This window comes from Prionailurus bengalensis, chromosome C1, assembly GCF_016509475.1.
Source record: "Prionailurus bengalensis isolate Pbe53 chromosome C1, Fcat_Pben_1.1_paternal_pri, whole genome shotgun sequence".
NCBI lineage: Eukaryota > Metazoa > Chordata > Mammalia > Carnivora > Felidae > Prionailurus > Prionailurus bengalensis.
Window position 1 is genome coordinate 102,601,352 of NC_057345.1, and position 27,753 is coordinate 102,629,104.

The 27,753-nt window shown below is 45.0% G+C and overlaps 1 protein-coding gene across 3 annotated transcripts; it reads left to right on the forward strand.

Moving 5' to 3' along the window:
* Positions 1 to 27,753, forward strand: HAO2 (hydroxyacid oxidase 2). 3 transcript variants are annotated; one of them, XM_043575971.1, is made up of 9 exons: positions 27 to 128; positions 7,258 to 7,288; positions 9,713 to 9,851; positions 11,557 to 11,732; positions 13,651 to 13,934; positions 15,817 to 16,026; positions 20,641 to 20,799; positions 21,170 to 21,239; positions 26,575 to 27,753. In XM_043575971.1, the coding sequence occupies exons 3-9, from the start codon at positions 9,721 to 9,723 to the stop codon at positions 26,628 to 26,630; spliced, it is 1,086 nt and encodes a 361-aa protein (XP_043431906.1). In that variant the 5' UTR covers positions 27 to 128; positions 7,258 to 7,288; positions 9,713 to 9,720; the 3' UTR covers positions 26,631 to 27,753. The 3 variants fall into 3 exon arrangements, with proteins under 3 accessions (XP_043431905.1, XP_043431907.1, XP_043431906.1); XM_043575970.1 differs by lacking the exon at positions 7,258 to 7,288 and having other exon boundaries at positions 1 to 128; XM_043575972.1 differs by lacking the exon at positions 7,258 to 7,288 and having other exon boundaries at positions 1 to 128; positions 11,581 to 11,732.

A 27,753-nucleotide genomic window follows, 5' to 3' on the forward strand; every position in this document is an offset into this window, starting at 1 on the left:
CCTCTTCTGAACTCATAGAGTTATAGGTAGTGACATACTGCTCCCTACCACATCCAGCAGCAAGCCAGGCTCCCACCAGCTTCCTCTGGACACCACTCTTCCCAAGGACTGGAAGACGCTAATCTCAGGTTTGTTACTGGGTGTCTTCTGTGTGCTTGCAACAGGAGAAGGAGACGAAGTCGCAGGAGATCTAGGAGAGAGGTCAGAGACTATGTGAGCATCATAGGTGCTGACTGTGAGTTTCCAAGGTGAATGATCCAGCAAAAAGGGGCTGTGTAGAGACAGGTAGGTAGAGGGACTCCAGGGAACTATCAAAGGAAGGCTTTGCCTCAAAGACACTACAGAGAAGGATATGTTTAGCAAAGTTAAGTCTTAACTCAATGGAATATTTATGGGTGTCCTTAAGAGGGAAAAGTCTCAGCCCTCGGGCATGTACTTTGTAACTTGACCATTGCTTCCTGACCACCAGCAGAGGAAACCAGTGACATGGCTAACACTTCTAAAAGGCAAAGAAGTTAACTTCTCAAACAACTGGACCAGGGTAGTTTCTTTGAAAAATAAGCTTGCATGGAACTAGATACCAATTCCCTCCAATGCAGAGCCTTCTGGGAGTGTGATTGGGTCACACGGAGTCTATAGATCAATCTGGAGGGAACTGCCCAAGAACAGTGATTAAGTCAGCATGGTATTGGTAGAAAGATGGACCAATGGATCAGTGGAACAAATTAGAGAGTCTAGAAATAGAATCAGAGGAGAAATAGCTTTTTGTGATCTTCTACATCCAAACAGGAAGCAAAACTCCCAAAACTTGACTCTTAATCACTAGGCTATTCTGCATTTTATAAGATCCTTTTAGTCATACAAGATCTCTATTAAGATAGTCATATCCTCATTTTATGGATAGCCAAGAATTGGAGCTTGTCTAAACTAAATGGTAGTAGGACATCATCTGTGAGACGTTGAGAAATATTATTGAGAAAAAAATGGGAATATTCCTAAATCCCCGGATAGTTACCCTTCCCCCAGAAAAGGACTCCTGTTACCCTCTATGCCATAGCAACTAACCAAGAATGAGCTATTGAAATCTGTCTCCTTCAACTGTAAGCTTCTTGAGAGCAGAGATTGACATCATGTACATTTTTCAATCTCTATTGTTCAGCACATCACCTGGATATATTAGTTAGGCTTGTTGTGCTGTCATAGAGAATAAACCCTGAAATCTTAGTGGGTTAGCACATAAATATTTATGTCTTGCTCATATAAAATCAACTGATCTACAGGGATACTCCTGTCCAAATGGTGCTTCAGAGACCCAAGCTGCCTTTATTTTATAGCTATGTCTTCTGGGGAACAGGGCCTCCACATTGTTGTAGCAGAAGAAGAGAAAGATGAAGGGGCAATACATCGGTTCTTAAATTCCTGGCCCAAGATTTGACACATGTCACTTCCGCCCCAACCCACTGGCCAGAATTAGTCTCTCTTTTAGCAACTGGGAAGGAAATGTCAGAGAACATATGATGAGTAGTAAACATCTCTGCCTTCCTGGCTGACAGTGTGTACTCAGTGAATCTTGTTGGATGAACTGATAAGTAAACATGACACAGGGTTTAAATGATGCTGTCACAGAACTGAAGCAACTTTCACCTCCAGAGCCTCAGATGAGAATGCACATGCTGTCAACATGGAGAGTAATGCACTTGGATCTACCATTTATTAATGACTACTCTACACAAGGCACTTGTGACGGCACAAGAACTTGACACGGACTGTGGTGTTTAGTCCTCATATGGGCCCTATGGGATAGGCCTTAATATTCTTCTTTCACAAATAACTTTGTCATGGAACCACGGTGAGCAAGTAGCAGAGCTGAGGCTTGAGCCCCCGTGGGCCAAGTTTCAAAGCTTATGAAAGTCTATCTTCTCGACTCCATGGACTCCTTCTACTATGAATGCCTTTCGGAACATCATGAGCAACTGAAAGCAATGGCCTTCAGAATTCCAGTCCAGGATCATTGCCCCAGTGAGAGTGCTAGGAGGAAGGCAAAGAGAGACAGGGCCATTCCATAGCTGGTTTTCCCCATTTCCAATGGCCTTGTCCTTTCTCATCTCTCTCCTGCTACCTCCTCCCAGGGACTACCACCATCAGACAGAAATGTGCCTCCGACACTTCAAGTCCATGGTGAAAAGAGTAGAGGTCAGAGCTCATTGTAATCATTTGTGTAGTTTCTGAGATCTGTCTGTTTTGCACCCTCCATCTTGTTTGAACAAATGAAAAGGTGAGAGCAGTGATCTCCATCCGGGACACGTTTCCCGATAGCCTAGATTGTGTGGGAACTGTGGCCAAGCCTACTTTATGCAGCTCTCCCAACCCTGCAAGACAGAGACCTGAATGTCTCCTAAGGCACCACTAACACTCCACAGCAGCACCACTATAGCCACGGCAAGTCAAAAGGATTCATGGTCAGACTTTGTTCTTCTCATTGTGTGAGCATAGGTAATTCACCTGGATCCTCTGGGTTTTAACTTTTTTTCAACGTTTATTTATTTTTGGGACAGAGAGAGACAGAGCATGAACGGGGGAGGGCCAGAGAGAGAGGGACACACAGAATCGGAAACAGGCTCCAGGCTCTGAGCCATCAGCCCAGAGCCCGACGCGGGGCTCGAACTCCCGGACCGGGAGATCGTGACCTGGCTGAAGTCGGACGCTTAACCGACTGCGCCACCCAGGCGCCCCCTGGGTTTTAACTTTTTCATCTATAAAATGGGATTGTTGTACATCTACTCTCTTATCATGATCTCACTGGGTTATGGTGAGCATCCAATGGAATAGTATATGTAAGAGTGCATTTAGATTGGTAAGACTGCTTAACTGCTTAACTCGTTATTGTTTATGACCAGCTAAATAATGAAATTTTCTTTTCTTTTCTTTTTTTTTGGAATTTTCTTACTTGAATTGCATCTTGTTGAGGGAAGGGAGCAAAGCTACATATACCTATGGCATTTAAATGCCAACTCTCTCACTCTATAAACCACACTTGGCTGTACACATTTGCTTCTCTTCATGATGTTTAAGCTCCAGGCTATGGAAGTCAGAACATTACCACATGAGTGATGTTGGGCAAAGTATTAACTAAGTAATCTCTCTGAGCTTCTGGTCTCTCATCAATGAAATGGGAATAACAACATTTGTGTTAGGGAATTATCGTAAGGGGTGAAATACTAACGCACATAAAACAATCTATATAGTGCATGACATCATGAAGCACGTGATAAACAGTTGCAATTTGATCGACATTTTATTATCAAGGAGCCATCATGCTGTCTCCAAGGGTCTTTGTGTAATCAAATGATCCCACTGCTTAACAGAATTAGAAAATCCCCAACCTTTCAAAACACCGTATGAGCACTTGGATCAATGTCTCCCCGTGTGCTCTCAACAGTCTCCAACACCCCATAGAAAGCACACAACGTACAACATGGCTGTGCTCCAAAACTCTACTTGGAAGTCATTTGTTTGGGACTCAACACATATTTTCCCACAGAAAGAATGCTATTAAAATAGTGGTTGGAGGGGCGCCTGGGTGGCGCAGTCGGTTAAGGGTCCGACTTCAGCCAGGTCACGATCTCGCGGTCCGTGAGTTCGAGCCCCGCGTCAGGCTCTGGGCTGATGGCTCAGAGCCTGGAGCCTGTTTCTGATTCTGTGTCTCCCTCTCTCTCTGCCCCTCCACCGTTCATGCTCTGTCTCTCTCTGTCCCAAATAAATAAATAAACATTGAAAAAAAATTTAAAAAAAAATAGTGGTTGGATTCCCAGGTCACTGGAAATACCCACTTGATTTGCAAAGTAGCAGAAAATAGGCATATTTGCAATGCAAATGAGTATAAAGCAATGCTGTTGCATTGCTAGTCATTGGCCAAAACCGAAAACTAAGAATATTATGTAATAGTTTCTTTTATTTTTCATAAATGATGGCAATAAGGAAAGCAAGCTTACTTAGAGAAAGAAGAGGGTGTTTTCAAAGGCTTTGAAGGCTCTTTATTTGGTCTAATGTGACTTCAAAAATTTTAAACTTAAAAAAAATTTTTTTTAATGTTTATTTTTTGAAAGAGAAAGAGACAGAGATCAAGTGAGGGAGGGGCAGAGAGAGAGAGGGAGACACAGAATCCAAAGTAGGCTCTGGGCTGTCAGCACAGAGCCTGACGTGGGGCTTGAACTCACGAACCGCGAGATCATGACCTGAGCCAAAGTTCGATGCTTAACTGACTAAGCCATCCAGGTGCCCCAAACTGTTTTGTTCATGATCCAAGGGACTATGTAGCACTAATCTTATTGACCACGATGGAGTTATTTTTGGTTTGCAAACAGAAAACGTCAAGGAAATGGGAAAGATCAGGGAAAGGGAAGAAGTGAGAATGATTCCCTGGGGAAAAAAAATCAGCCAATGGTTTGGATACACTGAGGAAGGAGGAAGAGGTATACATATGGAGTAAGATAGATATTACTAAATAGCTATGATAGCTATTTAGAAGAACAGCTTCTAAAAAGAGAGGCATCAAGGCTGAGAGGCAAGAGGGAAGGAAGGCTGTGAGTACCCAGCTACTTGGTGTTAGGAAACAAGCCTAATGATGGGCTCATTCCATCCTGTACTTCACTGCTATGAAGTACATGGTGAACTAGAATGTTAACAGCCACATCTAAACCAGGTCTTTGCATGTAAGGGCCAGGGAAGCACAGGATGTGAAAACCCCAAGGACCTCAGCCCAACCTTTAATTTCTGGTGCCTTCAAAGCTGGTAGAGATTAAATGGGAACATATGAAAACCTACAGCTTTCAAATGAGGAACTGAGGCCCAGGGAGAGGAAGTAACTTGCTGGCGATCATATCACTAGTAAGTGTCAGTAACCTCCCCAAAGCAGGCCTAGTCTCAGTCTGCTGCAGCCACTACACTAGTTCCCTGACCTGGCCACTAGTCTGATTTGTGCTACACCTCGAACTTCAGCTCTTTCGGGCCGCTGTGGGCTAACCAAGCCGGGGCAGAAGGAGAACAGGAGGAACTGGAACGATCCAGGGTAGATCAGTCTCTGGAAGGCTTAGGTCTAGGCTGAGAAGCTAGTTCTCAAATAAGAAGTGAATTCCAGGTACCACTGCCAGACTATCCGGAAGGGACTGCGAGGGCACTGAGCGCGGAGATAGGAGACCTAGGTTGTTTTTCAATTCTGCTCTGGTATGAGCTTGCTCACATTTCTTCCTCCCTCTGAAGTCCCTCTCCGCTCTGTCTACTAATCCTCACCAGGCAGGATCTGTGGTCCTTGTGGCCTGGGGAGGTGGGCCAGTGAGTCACTAATGACCTAATTAGGTCACAATAGCTCAGACCCCTTCCAGGTCATGGTGGCCTTTTGTTTTGCTCTGTTCGGTTTTTTGCAATAATCATCTCTCTTCTTCAGCCCACCACCCCGCAACCACTCCTATTAGCCGGTTTTCCTTTTCAGTGATTAAACTTCTCCTGGCCTGTAGTCATGTTCCACCATGGGGAGTAGGATGTTTGGGCCACTGTGGCCTGGAAGGGGTCCTGTGTCCTCACTCATACTGTGTGAGGGCTCAGGGGAAAGGCCAGAACTGATCCCAGGCTGACAGAAACAACTAGGCTGGCCCCGTGTCCCCTCACTCCTACGCAGATGTAAGTCTTGGTTCCTTAGGCCACTCCAGGGTTAGGGACACTCTGATATCTGACCAGATATTTCTAGAATTCCAACTCCTATACCCTGACCTTTCTGCCCCATTTGGAGGACTCCCTGGGGACTCATGTGCCTCAGTTACTGGCATTGTCGTCACTGTGGCCCCAGCCCTGTGCTCCCCTCCCAGGGCTGCCGTTGCTATGGTGATGGCTGTAGGCTTTGCAGCCACTCTCCTTGAGGCTGTCACTTCATATACAGTGATTAAAGCACTTTCAGCCAACCTTGACTGGTGTAATCTCTCAGGCAAGGTCCCCAAAGTGTAGCCTTGATGCTATCTCTACCATTCCAATGAAAAACTTGGCTTAAGTTCTGGCTTGAGGACCAAGCCAGAGGGTCTTGAAGGACACCACCTTTCAGCATCAAGCACTTGCACCTGGAGCTGGGCCCTCAGAGGCAGACTTGGCTTCCCTTATATCTCAATGACCTGCCCTGTGAGTTCCGCCCCGAGATCTCTTAAAGAACACCTAGGGGTTTCTCACACAAATAGAAGCTCTGATATCCCAGAATCCTCAAGTGACATCAACATGTATTATGAATCATTTAAAATCTTCAAAGAAAGACAACTTGTTTATCTAACCTAACTGCGTTAGATCAAATGGCAATTATCTGCCTTGAAACGCCTACTGGTTATAGTCTATGTCATTCTTTCTTCCCCCGTCAGGGAAAGCTGTTTGAACTTCAAGTCATTAGCAACGGGTACCACTGAATGTCCTTGCTTTTATATTTGTGCTTTCTTATCACTCATATGCTAGTTGTACTTCATGATTTTCTACCAAGAGACAAAAAGCCTGAAGAAATTACATGAACTACAAGGAGCTAAGGTTCTTGGTCAGTACACCAAAGACTTTTACCCTCTTTATGCTTCCTCTGCTTTCTCTTCCTCTTGGGCAGTTGGGATAGAGGAGAAAAGAAGAAAAGATAATGCAGCAGAGATCAAATAAAATGGGAATACAAGAAAACCATTAGATAACCTGGATCCTCGCTTGAATTCCTGGTGGCTTTAAGTCTGGTATTGATCAAACGGAGATACATAAAAACATGGAGTGCTAAGTCTTTCTTCCAACTTTGGGGAAAGCTTTGAACAATGAAGTTGCCCTTCTGTTCAACTACAGGCCTTATATTGGACCTCTAATAAAAATAATGGGCTCAGTACTTTACTAAGCTGTAAAAAATTTCACCCTACAAAATTATTGTAAATTCAATAAAACAAGTAATTTATGTGAACCAACTATTTTGCCCGGCACCATGAAAGCAAAAAAGGAGAATGTCTATCTTTAGGGGCTACCGGAAGGCATGACTCTGACCCTTCCCTTGTCATAATTTACTGCCTGATCTTTTAGAATTTATTCCATATCCTAGGCCTCATTCTCTTCAAATGTAAAATGAAGACACTAATACCTTCTCTGTCTACTTCACAGGGAAGTAGAAAGAAAATAGTAGAAAAAGAAACAGCAAACAGAAATGTGATAACAAAGTGTTTGGTATCTATAAAGATGCTGCCTTATTTCTTTCTTTCCAAGCAGCTTCCAGATGCTTTAATTCCCACTATTCCAGGCAAGTAATTCTGAGTGAGTCCAAGCCATTTCTCTTGGATTAGACTCAAGTGTTGTTGGGGTTTTATGCTAGAAAGCTGCAGAAGAGCATTTCTGTGAGTGTGTAATATATAGAATATGGGGGATTTGTTGAGACATCAGGAGTAGAAACCTGGTGGAGAATTCTCATCCAACAAGGCAGAGAAAGGACAGACAGGGGAATGTTAAGTTCAAGTAATGAACATTCATGAACAGCAACTCACTGTCACATACTATCCTAATGCCTGGGGATTCAAAGCATGTTGGTGGGGGGAGGGGGTCCCAATCCAGTGATTTGATAGGAAGACTCATAAGACATAACATGTAGTTGAAGCTATGATTAATTACAGAGAAGGAATGAGAAGCAAAATTAGCAAAGGGAAAAGGCTCATGGGGCAAAATCTAGAGGGAAACAGGTGTAAGCTTACAAGAGTCTGCTCTCAGTGGCATTACACAGGATGCACTTAATTCCTCCAGCCGTGAGTTGTGACAACATGCATGAAGCATTGACCACCAGGGAGGCTCATTTTAGAGACTCATTGCCCGAGGCTTTTTGTTGGGGGCTGGTCATATTGACATTCTCTGCCAAACTCATGCCAAAACTCTAGACTCTCAGAGAGAAAGCAGATGTTCAGCATAAACCATGTTGTTTGTACAGTTTAGACACAGTGAGCCATGCCATTCTTATCAGGGAGTACTGGGAACCTTCTTGAAATCCAAGTTCCCAGACTCCAACCAAGGTCTAACTTTGCAAGCAGGCTTTTCGAGGGATAGAATTCTGGAGCCTGTTATGTTAACTCTTTTGTGCACAGAGAGGTTTAAATCAGTGATCACAATACAGATGGATAAATACAATGATTAATTCATTTGGCCAAAGTCACTGAGACTTTGAAGGGTCGGACAGGGATGAGATAAATTAGATATGGTTCCTGTGCTTTATCAAACTCAACTCAGCACCTCAACAACTCCCTGCCCACCCACTGACAAAGTGTGTTGCTTATAAAAAGCTCTATGGCTGTGCTCCAAATTCCTGCTGCTATCCTCCCCATCCAGAACCCACTGCACATCCCAGGGGCTTTGTTTTCTGCCTGCCATAACTTCTTTCTGCTTAGCCCCTTGGGTAGATGTTTGGGGCTACTTCTCTGTTTGACTTGACTAGATTCTGGTGTGGCCCTGGATGCCTTCCAGCCAGTTCTGCCCCATCCCTGCCCCCACCAAGATCTCCAACACTCCATATTTCATCTGGCCTCCTTGGCCCCTTGTCCACTAGAGGAACCACTCCATTCATGTTTGAAGCCCTAGGTCCTGGGGGCAATCCCTATCCCTCAGTCAATGATTTAAAAGTCATTCCATTTCTACTCACAGACTTTTTTGGTTAACTTTTACCCCACTGCCAGCTGCCAAGGAGATGCCCAGGACTATGAAGTACAGATTTCTCAGCCTTTCCTACTGGAATCCTCTTATGAAGGAGCTCCACATGCTGTCTCTGACCACAACCAGGGCCTTTAGCATCTCTGCAGCTAGAGTTACCCCTGTCCTTGCCCCTACTAGAGGGATTTACCCTCAAACCCTACCTTCTTTCCTCTTTTAGGGGAGTGAGGGGTTTATCAGAAGCACCGGGTTCCAGGTCTGCTGCAGATTGGGGGTCACATAGGTTGAATGCAGGTCACATAGTTGTTTTCTTGGTCTCAAAGCGAACATGTTCGGTGACCCAGCCAAGGAGTCAAAAACAGTCAGCTTTCTCCCTGATGTCAAGCAGAGCCCCAAGCAATTAGTTCACCCAGAGATGCCTGGGAACTCCCAGGTGATAGTTATCAGTTCAGCCCCAATTTCCCCAGGCTGATGGATCTCCTCTCCCAAAGGCACAGAGGTAGGAAAGAGCCCTTGGGCAAGTTCAGGAAATGCTCATAGTGACTCAAATGACAAGGAAAAGCCACATAGAGATGAAGTTGGTGAGACAGTTAGGAGCTGGTCCAAGAAAGCTGTGAACACCATCATAGGGGCACTTGATCAGACTTGTGTTTCAGAAAGATCCCAGAAGCTGGAGGGAGACAAGATAGACAGTGAATCTGGAGGCTAGGAGACAAAGATAAGAAGCTTTTGTAATAATCTTACAAGAAATGGCAAGGCCTCAACTGAACCTGAGGTGGCGGATGTAGAGACGAGGGGACAGACGTGAGGGATATTTAGAAAGCCAGACAATCAGCAGCTGGGAATGGGGGTGGGAGAATAGAAGCAGGGGGATCGGCATCTTTGGCAGTTACCCTCATTGAAAGAAGGAATCCAAGGGAGTTAATGTTGAATCCAAATAGCACCAGGCCATACAGAGCCCCCCACATTCACCCTGTCCTCTATTTCTGACATATTCTGACTGGGTCTTTGTTTGGTTTTGGATTTTCTTCTGAAGGTCCAGAAATGCCTTTGGCCTGTTTGACAGACTTTCAGGCTTTTGCCCGGGAGCGTCTGCCCAAGTCAACTTGGGATTTTATTGAAGGCGGAGCAGATGACAGCTTCACGCGCGATGACAACATTGCAGCCTTTAAAAGGTCTGGTCTTCTGTATCCTTTCTATTGTTAAGTTCATGTGCACCAGTTGAGAGGTCCTTGGAGCATAGCAGCCCTGCTTTTTGCCAGCGGAGGACACAAAGTAGTCAAGATATATTCATTTTGGGCTTTGTCAGAGGCTAATTTTTTTTTTTTTTTTTTTTTTTTTTTTTTGGTGGGGAGTGGGCAGGTGGTTGGGAAGAGGATGGATGGAGAGAAAACTTATCTTAGTGGCTCTGCAGAACTAGCGTGAGTCACCCTCCCTCTATATCCCAGCAACTCTGCCACCTGACAAAATAGGACAAGAGTCCAGGGTCCCCAGTTACCTGGGCCCAGAGGAGAAGCTGGCTGGGTAAGCCTAAATCTCCTGAGTTCCTAAACTTCTGGCTGGAAGGAGAGACTGTACATCGAGAAATATGTCCATGGGACATATGGAGACCCAAAGAGTCTTAGGGGTGGAAGGAGGTTGATTTCAAGGGAAAAGAACTGGGCTAGAACAGCAGCAGGTAGAACACGGGGCAGCAACGAACCCACAGGCCACATTGGGCCCAACCACCTAATTTTGGATGGTCCACAAGCTAAGAATTTTTGTTTCCCATCTTTAAATGGTTGAAAAAAATCAAAAGAAGAATGATAATTTGTGATATGTAAAAATTATATGAAATTCAAATTTCGGTGTTTATAAAGTTTTATTAGAACCAACCATTTAAATTACATTTGTCATCGACGTATTGGCCACAGCTGCTGTTGCATCACAACAGCAGAGCTGAATAACTGTGACAGATGCATGGTCCACAAAACCCAAAATACTATCTGGCCCTTTACAGAAAAAGTTTGCTGACCCCTGTAGTAGAGAGGTAAGGAGAAAACTGAAAAATGGGATACAAGGTGAACACGATGTTCTGTATTTTCATACTTGTTTAGTACTACCTTTAGGCTCCTTCCTTGCTTTATCTCATTTTGCTTCCGTGAGACAATGATGAAATTTGGATTACTACTTCCGTTTCACGAAGTAACACAAGTTTGTACAACCAGTATTTCTAGCAAACCTTTCTACGTTTGTGTATGATATTTTGTGAAAAACAAGCATTTTTGGACCCTGAGGCCAAGTATCTATTGGACTTAAAAGTGTGTTTTATATATTTATGATTTATGAATTTCCCCGCCTTCTGCTAAAGAAGTAGTCAAGTCAAATATTCAAATGAATTGCCTCTAGCAAAAAACAAAAACAAACAAAACAATACCTCCACCATGATCGTGCTCTGGGATTTGTCCTCCTTCGGTGACCTTTTCTTACTTTATAGAGGCTTGTTTGTAACCCATGAGGGAAGATCCTCGAACTCCTTCCTGCTTATTCTTTTCCTTTCTAATTCTTGCTAGGTATGGTAAATCAACCAAAGCATCCAAGTGCTGAGAGTCTGCTCAGACAGACAAAACTCAAAGACACAGACCTGTGCCAGAGCAAGGTCAGAGGCAATATGAACCATAGGTGCACTGGGGGTTTAGAGAAAGTGGGGTTAAGGTGGGCCAGGGTGTTGGGAAAGGCTTTCTGAAGGAAAGTTGGTCTATGTGGCCTAATGAGCCCACTGACCCCCCACCCCCAGAGGTTTCTTGGGTCCCAGTCTGGTGGGTCCCAGTCTGGTGTATTCCTGCATGGGAATCTGGAGGCCCGGCACCAGGCAGCACCTGCATATAACCCCACCAACAGAAAACTCTTTGTTGCTGAGCACAGAATCCGCCTCCGTCCCCGGTACCTGAAAAATGTGATAAACGTGGACACCCGGACCACAATCCAAGGGGAGGAAATCACTGCCCCCATTTGCATCTCACCCACGGGTTTCCACTGCCTCGTCTGGCCGGATGGAGAAATGAGCACAGCCAGAGGTATGAACCAACCACACCTTGAGGCTCCCTTCCCTGGGGGCCCCGAAGCACGCAAGTGTCCTTCAGAGCAGTAGCAGGATTTCTCTTAGAAGGAGTTCAGGGACAGCAATCTGGCCACAATTTAGGAGTGTGTGGGAAAAAGGATGCTTAACGCTATGTTTGTATAACATTTCACCTAAGAGTGAGAAAACATCCATTTCCATAATAATGGGTGGTTAGAGAGGGGGCTAAGGATAAATGGATGTGGAAATCGAGCAAGCCATCCTTCAAAGGAGGGGTGCAGGCCACCGTAGTCTGTGGGGAAAGGGGTTCTCAGTGTGACTTCAAAGACAGGGCTCTCTTTGACCTCTCATGGGTCAGGGCTGGAGCTGAATGGTCTCTGGATTTCGGATGAGGAGGGATTCATGGCATGATGTCCTAACAAAGGCCCTGACAGGTGTTCCTGCCCCAATGTTGTGCTTCCCTTCTCATTGACTGATTTCATCATCTTATATGACAAAAAGGCTTTTATTGGGTGTGTCTTCTTCTTAGGAGCCCCTTATTCTCTTCTCTCATCCCTCTCTGCCAAAGAGAGAGAGAAAGAGAGAGAAGAGAAGGAAGAAGGGAGGTGAGAGGCTAAAAATAGTCTTATGACTCCCTTTATAATCTTTACTATAGGCCAAATCTAGGAAATAATTTATTTGCAGGTTGCCCAGGGCCTCTCTGGGATCTTTTCCTTTGACTCTGTGATAGAGGAAGTAATGAATCCAAGGATTCTAGAGTCACAAATGACATCTGTCTGGTTAGGAACCCAGTCTGGCCAGGCTGAAATATGAATGTCCCACAGGACAAGGACTACTTTCCCAAAAGCTCATGCTTGAATGTGTGGTGTTGTTGTTGGAGTGGGGCAAAAGAATGGGGTGGGTATCTCCTGTTGACATTAGGGATTGAAAATATTAAACCTTTTTTATAAAGTTATTTATTTATTTATTTACTCACTCATCTATTTTGAAGGGAAGAGAGGGACAGAGAGAAGGAAAGAGAACCCCAAGCAGGCTTCGAGTCGTTAGCACAAAGTCCAATGTGGGGCTCGAACTCACCAACCGTGGGATCGTGACCTGAGCTGAAATCAAGAGTTGGCCGCTGAACCGACTTGAGCCACCCAGGTGCCCCAAAATATTAAATCTTGATTAGGCCAGATGCTCTGCCCGTGGGCTGCTGAATGGTAGTGACATTAACCTGCTGGAGAATCCTACTGAAAACAATGATTAAAGTAGGAAATGAGAAATATGCCGCAGTGTCACAATCACTGTCACCACCACCCTCGCCAACCCCATCACTAACATATGTACAGCACATCACTTAGTAATTTTAAAAATGCTTCCATGTCTAGTATCTTGTTTAATATCCCAACAGCTCTGTAGGAGAGGTAGTAGTAGCCCCCCCACCCCCATTTTACAGACGAAGAAAATGAGACCCACGGCCACACAACTAAGAAGGGGAGGAGTCGACATTTTTCTAACTCAGATAGCATGCTTTTCCCAGGACAAAGCTCAGCCTTCTCCACTGGAATTACATTTCCTCACCCTTGGTTCCCTTCTGTTTCCTTAACAAGTTCACGAGCAGCCCGTTCTCCCATCTGAAAGCTGTAGCAGGTCCAACATGGTTCTGGGGACTAAGTGACACCTCCAACTGGAAATACCGACCATGGACAACAGGGTTTGGAAAACAGGTTATACAGCAGGGGACCCAGACAGGATTGGGCCTCCCAGCCTGATCTAAGGCCCCCTCTCCCTCCTGCCCTAGCGGGAAGCAGAATGAAGTCAAGCTTTACCTTCACTGTCAGGGCAAGCTGGTCAGAGCGGCACAGACTTGGAGGGCTTCTCAGCCCCTTCCAGAATCCTGCCCTCCCACCTGAGCTGTACTGTTTGCTTTGCAGCGGCCCAAGCAGCCGGGGTCTGCTACATCACCAGCACATTTGCCACCTGTGCCCTGGAGGACATTGCTGCTACTGCCCCCAGGGGCCTCCGGTGGTTCCAACTCTACGTGCATCCAGACCGGCAGCTCAGCAAACAGCTGGTCCAGAGGGTGGAATCCCTGGGTTTCAAAGCTCTGGTCGTCACTGTGGATGTGCCCAAACTGGGCAACAGGCGACATGACATCCGAAACCAACTGGACTTAAAGCTGAACTTACTGCTCAAAGACCTTCACTCGCCTAAGGAGGTAGGAAAGATACCAGATCTGACGGGCAGGCATTACAGGAGGCAGATTTCCTCTTCTCCTTCCTCCCTTCTCTCTTTCCACAAAAGTGCATGGAATGCCTGCTCTTGCCAGATGCTGCAGATGCCACGTTTCCTGCTGTCCAGGGCTTCCAGGAGAACAGAACGTAACACACAATGTCCTCACTGCTGGCGCTATGCACTTGTCACCAGAAAGAAGTGGTCAGGCCAGGGCTGGGCGCTAAGAAATAGGAAAGCATCGGAAAGGATTTCTTCATGGCATAGGAGAGTAAATTAAATAAGTTCTTCCTACATTTTCTACTTTATGGGACACTTAGAAAATAATAATTTGGGGGCCGCCTGGGTGGCTCAGTTAGTTGAGTGTCTGATTTTGGCTCAGGTCATGATCTCGGGGTCCATGAGTTGGAGCCCCGAATAGGACTCTGTGCCGACAGCTCAGAGCCTGGAGCCTGGGGCCTGCTTTGGATTCTGTGTCTCTCTCTCTCTCTCTCTCGCTCTCTGGCCCTCTCTCTCTCACACTCCGTCTCTCTCTCTCTCTCTCTCAAAAATAAATAAACATTAACAATTAAAAAAAAGAAAGTGATAATTTTGGATGACACATTTAACTAACCCCTGAGGAGGCTGCTCGTAGACAGGGTGACTGGCCCATGGAGTGTAGTCAGCCCAGGCCCCACCCTGCTGCCTTAAGAACTGAGGGTCAGAATCTCTCTACACCTGGAACTCATTCCTGGAGCTGCAAAAGCACACTTGTTTGGAATCTCTGAAATAGGTGACTGCAAAGGCCACTTCCCCATTAAAACCCTACAGTCAGGGGGACCTGGGTGGCTCAGTCAATTCAGCATCCGATTTTTGGTTTCAACTCAGATCGTGACCTCATGGTTCGTGGGTTCAAGCCCCACGTTTGGCTGTGTACTGACAGTGTGGAGCCTGCTTGGGATTCTCTCTCTCTTTCTCAAGAATAAACATTTTTAAAAAAATCCTAGTCAGATGCAACGGAGTGCCCCAGATACAGAAAATCATGGGAACATTGGAATGCCTTGGCTGCATCAGCAATAATGATACCGGGCTTTTCAGCTAGTGAATGGCTGTGATACAGAGCCAAGTGAGTTAACAGTTCTACTCATTCACCACAAATTAGCCTTGGATTTTCTGGAACCCTTATATCAGATCTCAGAGACACATTGGGATTGATGGATATTTTATTCACATGGTAAGCCAAGGTTAAATATGAGGTAGTATCTGACTTAGGATTATTGAGGTATTTCTTAGTGCTTATAACCTTGTGCCTATCTCAAACATAACATGTTACACAGGCCTAGACGTGCCTTTGCTTATCCACCTCATTACTATATTCTAAGTTCTTTTAAAGTAGGGATTATGTCTTATTTGCCTTTGTATCTGCAGATTCCAGCATAATTATTGATCAGGGACACAATTAAGGGTTAATGAATAAGCAGTTGAAATAGCAGTTCTTTTGCACAAAGTTTGTTAGGAAAAGGAGCCGGCAGTGTTGTTGATTCTGTGGCTCCTCTTTTAAGGCTAATGAAAGGTGGCTATCTGACTGTCTCATTTTGGAATGGATCAAATAATCTTAAAGGAGCTCAGGTCTAAGTTCTCTTTTCTTGGGGCGCTTGGGTGGCTTAGTCGGTTGAGCGTCCGACTTCGGCTCAGATCATGATCTCATGGTTCATGAGTTTGAGCCCCGCGTCAGGCTCTGTGCTGACAGCTCAGAGCCTGGAGCCTGCTTAGGATTCTGTGTCTCCCTCTTTCTGCCCCTCCCCCATGCTCGCTTGCTCTCTCTCCCTTTCTCTCTCTCTCAAAAAAAAAAAATTAAAAAAACCAAAGCTCTCATTTCTTCCCCACAGAGAACTTCAATGCCTTATTTCCAGATGTCCCCCATTGACTCATCCATCTGCTGGAATGACCTCTCCTGGCTTCAGAGCATAACTCGATTGCCCATTATCCTTAAAGGGATCTTGACAAAAGAGGATGCAGAGTTAGCCGTGAAGCACAACGTCCATGGCATCATTGTTTCCAACCATGGTGGGAGGCAGCTAGATGACGTTCTTGCCTCTGTAAGTAGGGTAACTTCAGAGGCGTGTGTGTGTGTGTGTGTGTGTGTGCATGCGTACCCACAGGAAGGTACCCTGTGGAGTTTGGCCTACACTCTCTCGTCTCCCTTACTAGGTATCCGCATATACCTGTGAATTGCAAGGACTTTTCATCACTAACAGCCTACTGTGTACCAGGTTCTTTTTCCAAACTTCACATATGACATCTCTAAATCTCACAATGGTCCTACAAGAATAGGATCATTATCACTCTTTTACAGATGGGGATCCTGCAGCTTAAGGATGTTGAGTAACTTACCCAAGATCACACAGTTAATTAGTGGTTAAATGTCAATAGGAGAGACGTTCCAAAGGCGCTGAGGTTTCCTACCTTCTAGAAGAAGTGTTCAGTCAAAGACCGCCTGTGTGCATGGAGTATAAGGACATATTTTCTCATGTCACACATCCTGGGAAGGAACACTGCCTCACTTAAACTAATAAATAACCATCTTTTACAGTAAAACTAAAAAATGCCATACGAACCCTCTTCTAAAAATCTGTGACAGTCTGTAATTCCCCCCCCCCCCCCATCTTTTGAATATACGCCCATTACGGAGGAAAAGGAGGCAGGCAGAGAAAGAATCTTTAAATGGGAATGAATTGTTGATTTACTTTCATGGACATATATCACTTATATTTTTCAAGAGATTCTTCTGTTCCTACTTGATTTATTTTAAGAAAGGGAAGTAGGGTTTTTTCTCTCTTTCAGGCCTTTTTATTATGTAAATAAAACATGTTCACTGCAGCTAAATTATAAAATATACATATGCAAAAAGAAGAAGATAAAAATCACCCCTAATTTCATCACTCTCATTAGCGACAATATTTTGGTAATGGTTTTCATCTACTTCTTAAGGCAAAGATGGCATCTTGGGTTTAAAAAGCTACATACGGTTTTGTAATTTTTCTCTTTTCACTTACCGATGTGTTAAGAGCATCACTTCAGTGCAATATATATGTTTCTCTCATTTTTAATGGTATAGAGTAGGAATGGGCAATTTATACAACCAACAGCCTATCATCGAACATCCGACGACTTCCAAGCTTTCACTATTTTAAACAATAGCATCAAACACTGTTCTTAAATCTTTAGCACTCTCTCAGTCTTGAAGATGAATTCCGGGAGATGTAGAAGGTTCATTAGCCAATCCGTACGTTTCAAGGCTTGTGAAGCTTGGAGGTTTCAGGTGCCAATCACTTGCCCCTTCTTCCTTTCCAAGGGAGAACCCTCCAGGTTCTCACTGAGAGAGAACAGACGCAGAATGGCAAGCCCACATGGAGAGCAAGGGGCACCGTGTGCCGTGCCTCTCCGTAAGAGCTGATTGAAGGGAATAGTCGGGCCTCCTACTTCTCATCCCAAATCTTGACCTATGACCCTTGGAGAAAGTAGATCTGCAGAGCACATGCTAGCTCTCTCACCCAATTCCTGTGAGAATGCCCACAGGTTTCCTCCCACACACCCAGGAACTGGCAGAACAGGCTGCAAAAGATTATAGCAGGTCCTGGGCAGTCGCAATTGTGTCTATAGATAGGAACAGAAAGCAAGAAAGAGCCCATCACCAGCAAGCAGCAAATAGAGTCGAACGTTCACCCTTGAAATAACTCTAATAAAATACGATGCAGTAGGCTCTCTCTCATGAATCATTTAGCCACTCTTGCTTCCTTGGGGAGGACTGAGTAATACGTGGTGAAAGAGGCTACACTTCTCACTGCACTTCCTCAAAAGAGAATGCCTGTTGGTAAAGGCAGGAGCCAGAGAGAGAATTTCTCCTTCCCCATCATGCTGATCCACATGTCCTTCTCCCAAGACATCTGACTGAACAATCAAAACCAAGGTCATTGGGGGCCAGTGCTGAGATTAGTGTGAAGCTAGTGAAGTACCCACTTCTGGCTCAAAATTTGAGAGGGTGCCAGAAAAGCTTAGTAAGATAAATAATAGTTCAATGCACTATTTAAAACATTTAAATTAGTGCCCAATAATCCATGGTGAATAAAATATCAACATTTTTTTAATGTTTATTTTTGAGAGAGAGAGATAGAGACAGAGACAGAGAGTGAGCAGGGGAGGGGCAAGAGAGAGAGGGAGACACTGAATCTGAAGCAGACTCCAGGCTCCGAGCTGTCAGCACAGAGCCCAACATGGGGCTCAAATCCATGCACCATGAGACTATGATCTGAGCCGAGGTCAGACACTCAACCGACTGAGCCACCCAGGTGTCCCTAAAATATCAACATTTTAAATAAAGATAGGATCTGTCTTTGTATTTGCATAACCTACCTCCACTCATCTCACCACTGACCTGGCCCCAGATCCAGTAAATTTTATTTACAAAAACAAGCACACACGCACACACACACACACACACACATCCGCTGCCCTTCAGTTCACAGGTCAAAGTTTGCCATTTGATTTTTTAAATATTGCATTCAAATGTTATTTATCTGAGTGTTTGGGCACACTTAAGTTTTGTGCCTGAGGCCAGTGCCTCACTGTGAGGAGTATGACTCTTTGAAGTTCCCATTTTTAGAAGGTTCCATATCTAACACTCCTTGTATTACTTCCTGATACTTGGGAAAAGGGTAAGCTAGCTGTAGCCAGAAGGCTCTAATGAATGTCCTATCATGACCTATTGAAAGTAACTCTAAAGCAATACTGTATCCGAGGCTCAAATTCACTCCTTTGTTCTCAAATTCCTTCACCTCCATTGTTCAATACGGCTCATTGGAAGAGTTTGCACAGATACATTTATCTCTTTTTCACAACATCATAGGAATATTCCAAATAATACCACACTGGGGCTATAAAAATACCCCTTATTTGGACATGCATTCTTGCCAGTTAGCACATGTAAGTCTAAAATGTATTCAGTTAGGGCACCTGGGTGGCTCAGTCGGTTAAGCGTCCAACTTTGGCTCAGGTCATGATCTCACAGTCCGTGAGTTCGAGCCCCGCGTCGGGCTCTGTGCTGACAGCTCCGAGCCTGGAACCTGCTTCGGATTCTGTGTCTCCCTCTCTCTCTGCCCCTCCCCTGCTCATGCTCTGTCTCTCTCTGTCTCAAAAATAAATAAAAACATTAAATAAATTTTTAAAAAAATAAAATGTATTCTGTTCTTCTCCACTTGTAAACTAGAGTACAAAGTCCTTTCCTCCCTGATTTCATATTCTGTTCAGTCTAGGCCAAAGGATCTCATAGAGGTAGAATTCCCACTGATTCCTTTGGCAGCAGAAGTCCCCCGAGCGTCCAGTTTCTCCTCCTCTCCAGTTGTCCCTTCAAGAGGCACAGAACAGGAGCCCAGAGGCAGTTCCAGAACGCTGTCCTCAAGGACCCTCCTCCCAGACTCTCCCATTACCCCTCCTCTTAGACGTAGAGGCACTGAGGGGCGCAGCCCGGTCTGGGGCACCATGGGTCGGTGAGGCCAGGGACTGAGGAGGCAAGGTGGGAGACAAAGTCTGGGGAGAAGCCAGGCCAAGTGATAAGCTGCTTTATTTTATTTATTTTTTTAGCATTTATTTATTTTTGAGACAGAGAGAGACAGAGCATGAATGGGGGAGGGTCAGGGAGAGGGAGACACAGAATCTGAAACGGGCTCCAGGCTCCGAGCTGTCAGCACAGAGCCTGATGCGGGGCTCGAACTCACAGACTGCGAGATCGTGACCTGAGCCGAAGTTGGCCGCTCAACCAACTAAGCCACCCAGGCGCCCCGATAAGCTGCTTTAGTTTTGCCTTTCCTTACTTCTACAGTACTGCTGCTTTTCCATCCCCACCCCCCCATGTCTCCGATAACCCACACGGGAGCCAGGAACAAGTTGTTCATGTGTGGTGTACAGAGAACAAGGTGTAGCCCAGTTACACAAGACAGCCTGGGGTCCGGACACTTGGGCCAAAGCTGGTCACATTCTCTTTGCCAACAACACCCACTGCCTCAGTGATGGAGAACACTCCTGCCTGTGCCACCCTAGAAACAGAGAAGGTAGAAGAAAATCAAAAGTCAAAATGTCCTTTAGAAACAAGAACAGGAAAGGGACGCCTGGGTGGCTCAGTCGTTTAAACGTCTGACTTCGACTCAGGTCATGATCTCACAGTTCATGGGTTTGAGCTCTGCGACGGGCTCGCTGCCATTGGTACAGAGCCTGCTTTGGATCCTCTGTCCCTCTCTCTCTCTGCCCCTCCTCTGCCTCACACATACTCTCTCTCTCAAAATAAATAAACATAAAAAAAAAAAAGAACATTAAACTGAACACCATAAATGGAAATGTCTCCTTTAGGATGTGAAGAGGAACCAAGAGTTTCTTCCAAGCTACAGACAGCTGAACGAGTTAGAGAGGAGCTGTGCTCTGTCAAGGCAGAAAATGGCAAGAAGGAGAGCCTGTAGGAAGTCCCCGGGGCTTGGGGACACAGCTGCACTGCTCTGGGAGGGGAGGGGAAGCACAGCTGGAGCATGGGAAGGGAAGACACTGGTAGACCTCACCCACACTTGGACTTCCTGTTCCTAAGCCACGGTGAGGGGCCATCTCTGTCCCATGACCCCCAAGAGTGAAAACGGAACTCCCTCCAGCCCTGCGTGTCTCTTTTTCAGATTGACGCCTTGGCAGAAGTGGTGGCTGCTGTGAAAGGGAAAATGGAAGTGTACCTGGATGGTGGGATCCGAACTGGCAACGATGTGCTCAAGGCTCTGGCCCTTGGGGCTAAGTGTGTGTTTCTGGGGAGACCAATCCTGTGGGGTCTTGCCTACAAGGTGAGAGTGGCAAAGTGAGACCCAGCCAGAAGATACTGGGCTTCTTGTTTGTTTCCACACTTTCCTGTGGTTTGCCCTCCAAGCTTAGCCGTTTCTCAAGGTGCCACAGATTTCTGAGGGCCAGTCCCCCCTTGCCTGGATCCCCACGCCTCCTCTGCCACAGGGTACACATTCTCAGGCGCCCTCACCCCATCTTTTCCTCTTTGCTGCCCCGTATTCCCAGCATAGTTCCAATTCCGCAGACATCCCTGTTCTGCAACCCCCTCCCAGCTGTGAGCACACCCAGACCTGATACTCAGCCCATGGTCAGAATGTTCCTTCACGCTTCTTTTTGTGTCCCCCCCTCCCCCGCCCTCATTCTTGGGAGCAGGGTGAAGATGGTGTTAAGGAACTTTTGAACATTATAAAAAACGAGTTCCACACTTCCATGGCCCTCACAGGTAAGTTTTTTACAATTATTTTTGTTGTTGTTATTGTTGTTTATTTATTTATTTTCAATTTACACCCAAATTAGTTAGCATATAGGGCTACTATAATGATGTCAGGAGTAGATTCCAGTGATTCATCCCCTGTGTAAAACACCCAGTGCTCACCCCCACAAGTGTCCTCCCTAATGCCCCTTGCCCATTTACCCCATCCTCCCACCCACATCCCCTCCAACAACCCTCAGTTTGTTCTCTGTATTTAAGAGTCTCTTCTGCTTTGTCCCCCTCCCTGTTTTTACATTATTTTTGCTTCTCTTCCCTATGTTCATCTGTTTTGTATCTTAAATTTCACATATGAGTGAAGTCATATGATATCTGTCTTTCTCTGACTGACTTATTTCACTTAGCATAATACACTCTAGCTTCATCCACGTTGTTGCAAACAGCAAGATCTCATTCTTTTTGATTGCCGAGTAATGCTCCATTGTATATATATATATATATATATATATATATACCACATCTTCTTTATCTGTTCATCCATCAATGGACATTTGGGCTCTTTCCATACTTTGGCTATTGTTGATAGTGCTGCTATAAACATGGGGGTGCATGTGTCCCTTTGAAACAGCATACCCATATCCTTTGGATAAATACCTTGTAGTGCAATTTCTGGGTCGTAGGGTAGTTCTATTTTTAGCTTTTTGAGGAACCTCCATACTGTTTTCCAGAGTGGCTGCACCAGTTTGCATTCCCACCAGCAGTGCAAAAGAGATCCTCTTTCTCCGCATCCTCACCAACATCCGTTGTTGCCTGAGTTGTTAATGTTAGCCATGCTGATAGGTGTGAGGTGGTATCTCATTGTGGTTTTGATTTGTATTTCTCTGACGGTGAGTGATGTTGACTCCGTTTTTATGTGTCTGTTAGCCATCTGGATGTCTTCTTTGAAGAAGCATCTATTTGTGTCTTTTGCCCATTTCTTCACCGGATTATTTGTTTTTTGGGTGTTGAGTTGATAAATTCTTTATAGATTTTGGATACCAACCCTTTATCTGATATGCCATTTGCAAATATCTTCTCCCATTCCGTTGGTCGCCTTTTAGTTTTGCTGATGGTTTCCTTCGCTGTGCAGAAGCTTTTTATTTTCATGAGGTCCCAATAGTTCATTTTTGCTTTTGTTTTTCTTGCCTCTGGAGACATGTTGAGTAAGAAGTTGCTGCGGCCAAGGTCAAAGAGGTTTTTGCTTTCTTTCTCCTCTAGGATTTTGATGGCTTCCTGTCTTACGTTTTGGTCTTTCATTCATTGTGAGTTTATTTTTGTGTATGGTGTAAGAAAGTGGTCCAAGTTCATTTTTCCGCATGTCGCTGTCCAGTTTTCCCAGGACCACTTGCTGAAGAGACTGTCTTTATTCCATCAGATATTCTTTCCTACTTTGTCAAAGATCAGTTGGCCATAGGTTTGTGGGTCTATTTCTCAGTTCTCTAGTCTGTTCTGTGATCTAAGTGTCCGTTTTTGTGCCCAAACTTTTACAATTCTTTTCCTGATTTGGAGCGGAAGGCATGAGGGCTACGGAACAGGCACCTTCTGGCTTAGCTTTCCCCGGCCCAGTGGCCACCCAAAAGAGAGAGAAGGGAAGAGATGTTCCAAAGATGGAGCACAAACGCAGAACGTGATACCTTTGCTACAAAAGCAGATGCAATTTCAGGTTATGGGAAAGAGGGTCCCATTATACTCTGGCCTGTTCAGGTCACATCAGGCTTGTTGGGTGTGTTTATGAATCATCTTTTAAGTAATATTCATGAACTGTGAGGAGTTGAGAAATTATGTCCAGGAGGAGGCATGGAGGAACTGGGGAGATAGATACAACAGGAGGAGAGAAGGGGGGAGAGGGAGAAGTGTCATCCTGTGTGACCACAGCTGGACAAACGTGAACGTCTCGAAGTTACATGCGGGTGGATTTCACTCGAAAACCAAGTTCTTGTAAAGCAGCGCTCATAGAAATGTACAAGTTTTTAGCAGAGCCTGGGATCCCAGTGACCTATAAAATAGTAGTTTTTAAACTAAGATGATGACTGCTGTCTTCAGAAAGATTTGGTTTGGAGTTTTTAGTTTCTTTCTTTCTAGTCGGCACAAGATGGCAAGGTGGGTATTGCAGGTAGTTAGTGCTGGGGGACTAGAGGTGCTAAATGTCCTAAAATGCCTGGAACGGTCTCACAGAAGAGAACCACCTACCCAGTGCCAACGGCCAAAGGCTCTGTCTTTGATTGTCTTTGCTAAGGAAACAATCAAGAGCTCTGATGTGAAATCAAGACCATTTTCTTTCATTAACTTGTTACCATAAATGTTACGGAGCGTCTGTTGTGTGCCAGGCACAAGGCAAGGCATCCAGGTTCTTCTCAAGTCTGGCTTTGGTCTGATATTTAGACAAGTGTCTTGCCCTCGAGCAAGACAAGTTGTGTTAGTAGTGCCCATTTGGGCTGCGGACTCAACCTTTTGGGCTTGAATGATACAAATTAGAAAACTTAGATCAGCATTAACGCCAGCACCAGCCTCCTTTCCGCTGAGCAGATTAATTCAAGAAAAAAAAATCAGCTTTGAACTGGAATCATACTATTCAAAGCCTATGAAGATAAGTCAGTAAATGACATGGGGTCACCAAGATCCCTCCTCATGGGCATGAGCCCATGAGGCACGAGTGTGAATAGATATCATATTGGTGTGTTTTGCCCCTGGGACGGAAGGGGGTGAAAGATGGGAAGACCCATGAGCTTCTACAGATTCCGGGAGGTTGAAATGACTTCCACTGCTCCCCCAAATTTTTTTTTCCATCCTTGCCAATGATGCCTGATCTTCTTTTAACAGAAAGAAGCCTGTTGGGGGGGATTCACAATAACAAACCTCTTCTATTCTGCCCAAAGTTTACACTTCACAATCACTGGGCTAGAAATGGTGGCTGGAAAATCTTCTGAAATGGAGTGGAGAGCACCCTTTTTTAAAGGGGGCAAAGAAAGACACCAAACTGTGAGCACGTTTATGGCAGACAGTTTATATTCCCCTCCTTCTAACTGTTCCGCAATGAGAATGTATGGTTTTAAGTGTAGATACAGAAAAATTAGTAATCGCAACCAAATGTGGCACAGGGAAGAAGGAAGAAGAGAAAGAATAAGAAACTGAGGCAGAAGGGCTTCCATTGGCATCCTCTGCATAAGAGTCCCTCCCCCAGAGAAGACCCCCAGACTAGTCCCCGGGGTGAAGGGATCTTGGGCAGGGATTTTGGTAGAACTCACTAAAATGCAAAATCACAGCGTGAACCCCCTTAGATTCTGTCACCCCCTAGCCCTTCCGCACACAATGTGCGTTGAGACACCTGACACAAAACCGGCACTCAGGAGGGATCAGTTAATATGATTTCTCTCTCCCAATTCCCCTGGAGATGTGCGATATTTTCCCTTATGACCCTGTAACATACAGTCTCGGAAGGAGAACCCTATACTGATAGCAAAATAAGTTTAAGAGTCACGCTTTTTTGGGGTGCCTGGGTGGCTCAGTCAGCTAGGCGTCCAACTTCGGCTCAGGTCACGATCTCGCATTTCGTGAGTTTGAGTCCCGCCTGGGGCTCTGTGCTGACAGCTCAGAGCCTGGAGCCTTTTTCAGATTCTGTGTCTCCCTCTCTCTCTCTGCCACTCTCCCCCTTGCTCTCTCTGTCAAAAATAAATAACTACAAAAAAATTTTTTTAGGTCATGTTTTTCTCACCGTGAGACCAATTGCTGAAATTATCTTACAGAAAGGTTAGAACCAGGACCAGTCTTGGAAAATGTCCACATATAAATCACACCAACACGAGGCTGCACAGACCTCACTAAGGCCTCGTCCTTCATAAGGCGGCGAGGCTGAATTAAAAAGTCTATGAACCTTCTTGAGGTTTATTGTTTGTCATTACTCACTCCGGGTTAAAGTAGCCAGAAACATTTTAGTGTAAATAGCCTCCTAATTTGCAGTAATGAAAAAGCAGGAAAAAGTTATAAATATGCATTCTCTCCCCACCTTTCATGGAGTCTCTGCCAAGTGCAGGGCGGTGCCCTTGGTACTGCATGAGACCCAGAACCCAATCTGAGGAGAGATAAGTACAGAAGCATTACCAAAGCTTGTGTGTCCAACTGTCCCAAAATGCAATCGCAGCATGACTCTGAGGCAACTATGGAGACATTTTTACATCGTTTGCATATGATTTTTATTACAATACGTACCGGCGATTCTGTTTTGGCATCTCTGTGCTCCTTGAGTAGGTCTGCCTGCTGTGGAGACCCACTATCCTCTGCTCTGGGGAAACCCAAAGCTCTTAAGACCACTGTCCATCCTCAGGAGAGCCGCCTCTGGCACCGAGGTCCTGCTTCTGCTGTATGAGTTCAGTTTGTGGGCTATTTATGTATCCCATGCCTGACACTTCTGTCCACTACAATCAACCCAGGCGTGAAACCCAACTTTTTCCTATGTTTCCTTTTTTAGGGGGAGAAAAGCCTTCCATGGGTGATATTTTGGTGATACATTATGCTAAAGCTGTGTTTTGAGAGGTGAGGGTACACACATCGCCCATGTGGAAACAGCTTAAATTAATCATTACACAACCCGGCCTTCAAGTCCTTCTGCTTCATCATCACCAGAGATTTCCCTTCTACTCAAGGCCACGACTCCCCGGTCTGTACCAACACGCTACCCTCTCTTCCTCCCCGCTCCTCGTGCTTCTTGTCTGATGTCACTGTCTTCACTCACTCCCTGTGTCTAATCTCATCTACAGTTCTAATTTTGCATTTTAATGAAGCTCCTCCACTAAAGAAGTACGTTTCATCTTGCAGAGCTTTCCCTTGGAAGGCAACTGCTGTATGAAATATTCATCCCATCTCTTATTTCTGACTCATACTTTTCCCTGAAAGATACTTCCTATATCCATGAGCCTTATCAGCACTCAGATAAAGGTCAAGTGTATTTATGGCCCATATGAATTGATTTTTTAAATACTAAAATGGTGTTTACATATTTTTACTGTGCCATTTTGACATGGCTGTGTTGAAAGAGGACACGGGCACAGGCTCACAAAATAATTCTCAAGGCAATCAGAATAACATTACTCATCCAGTATCTTCATCTACCTTTTTAAAAAAATTTTTTTTATTTTACAGAGGGAGAGAATCTTAAGCAGATTCCATGCTCAGCGTGGAGCCCCACACGGGGCTCGATCCCACAACCCTGGGATCACGATCTGAGTCGAAACCAAGAGTCGGATGCTCACCCGACTGAGCCACCCAGGTGCCCCACAGAGAAATAAGCTTTTTAACTGCTTTGTTCTTTTAGGTTGCCAGTCAGTTGCAGAGATCAATCAGGACATGATCCAGTTCTCCAGGCTGTAAAGGAAGAAGGCCAATGAGCAGACTGCTGAGGTTGCCCACAGAGAGAAGACAAACTCACAGCATGGTGTGCGATGCCTTCCTGCCTTGCCCCTATCCTACCCAGAGGCTCATCCCCTGCACCTTCAACCACTCCATCCCTTGTACTTCAGGCCCCAGACCCCTCCTCTTCCTCAAAGGTGACACGCTCTCCTTTACCTCACTGTTTGTTATATGCTCTTGCCTGAACTCCTCCTCTGAAAGAAAAAAAAACCTTAAAAACATGGGCCAATAATGACTGAAATGGCTAGCAGATTTCTTTTTTTTGAGTATTCTATATAACTCTGTGAACCAACTATGTAAATTGACACTCTGTACAGAAGAGCTATATGTATAAACTGTTCTCCCACAAAAATCCTCCTCCTGTGTGTAGATAATAAGGAAACCATACAGGTAAAAACCTAGGCTTTGGAGCCACACAGGCCTGGATTTAACAGTCAGGACTGGTACTGACCAGCTCTGCAATGGGAAAGTTTTTTCAATCTCTCTACCTAGCCGGTGAGGTCGAGAGAAAGAAATGAGATAATGTGTGTCAACCTTACAGAGCAATGCTTAGCAGCCAGTAGAAGTTTAGGAAATGGTAGCTTTTATTGTTTGGCAAATTTCTATTCATCTTTCAAGACCTTGCACAAATGTCACCTATCCTTACTATGGGCTACTTTCTAGGTATTTCTTCCTATTGTACTTCGCACATTCTGCTATTACAACACCTATTACAATACGATATGTTTGTTTATTTAGTTAGTTAGTTGCATGTCTTTTTCCACAAGTAGATTGTACATGGCTCCAGGCAAGAAGCTGTACACTTGATACTGGGTTTGGCATTTGGCAGAATCTTGATGAATACCTGTAAGATAGATGGATGGATGGATGGGTAGACAGATGGATGGGTGGACAGACTAAAGATAAATGAATGAAAGGAGAGATGAAAAAAATGAATAGATACCCTCGCAGGGTAACTCCCCACACCAGTAGTCAGCTAAAATAGCCTCCTAAAGCAGGGGCACCTCACTAAGAACTGACATCGTAGACTTCAAGAAAGTTAGGGATGGAAATCAACGTTGTAAATAAATAGCCCCCAGACTCA

Bases quoted from the DNA above. Each gene is read 5' to 3' on its own strand.
- HAO2 (XM_043575970.1), top strand. From the start codon at position 9,721: ATGCCTTTGGCCTGTTTGACAGACTTTCAGGCTTTTGCCCGGGAGCGT. The intron at 11,733-13,650 runs GTATGAACCAAC...TTTGCTTTGCAG, and splicing joins AGAAATGAGCACAGCCAGAG to CGGCCCAAGCAGCCGGGGTC. The intron at 21,240-26,574 runs GTAAGTTTTTTA...TTGTTCTTTTAG, and splicing joins CACTTCCATGGCCCTCACAG to GTTGCCAGTCAGTTGCAGAG.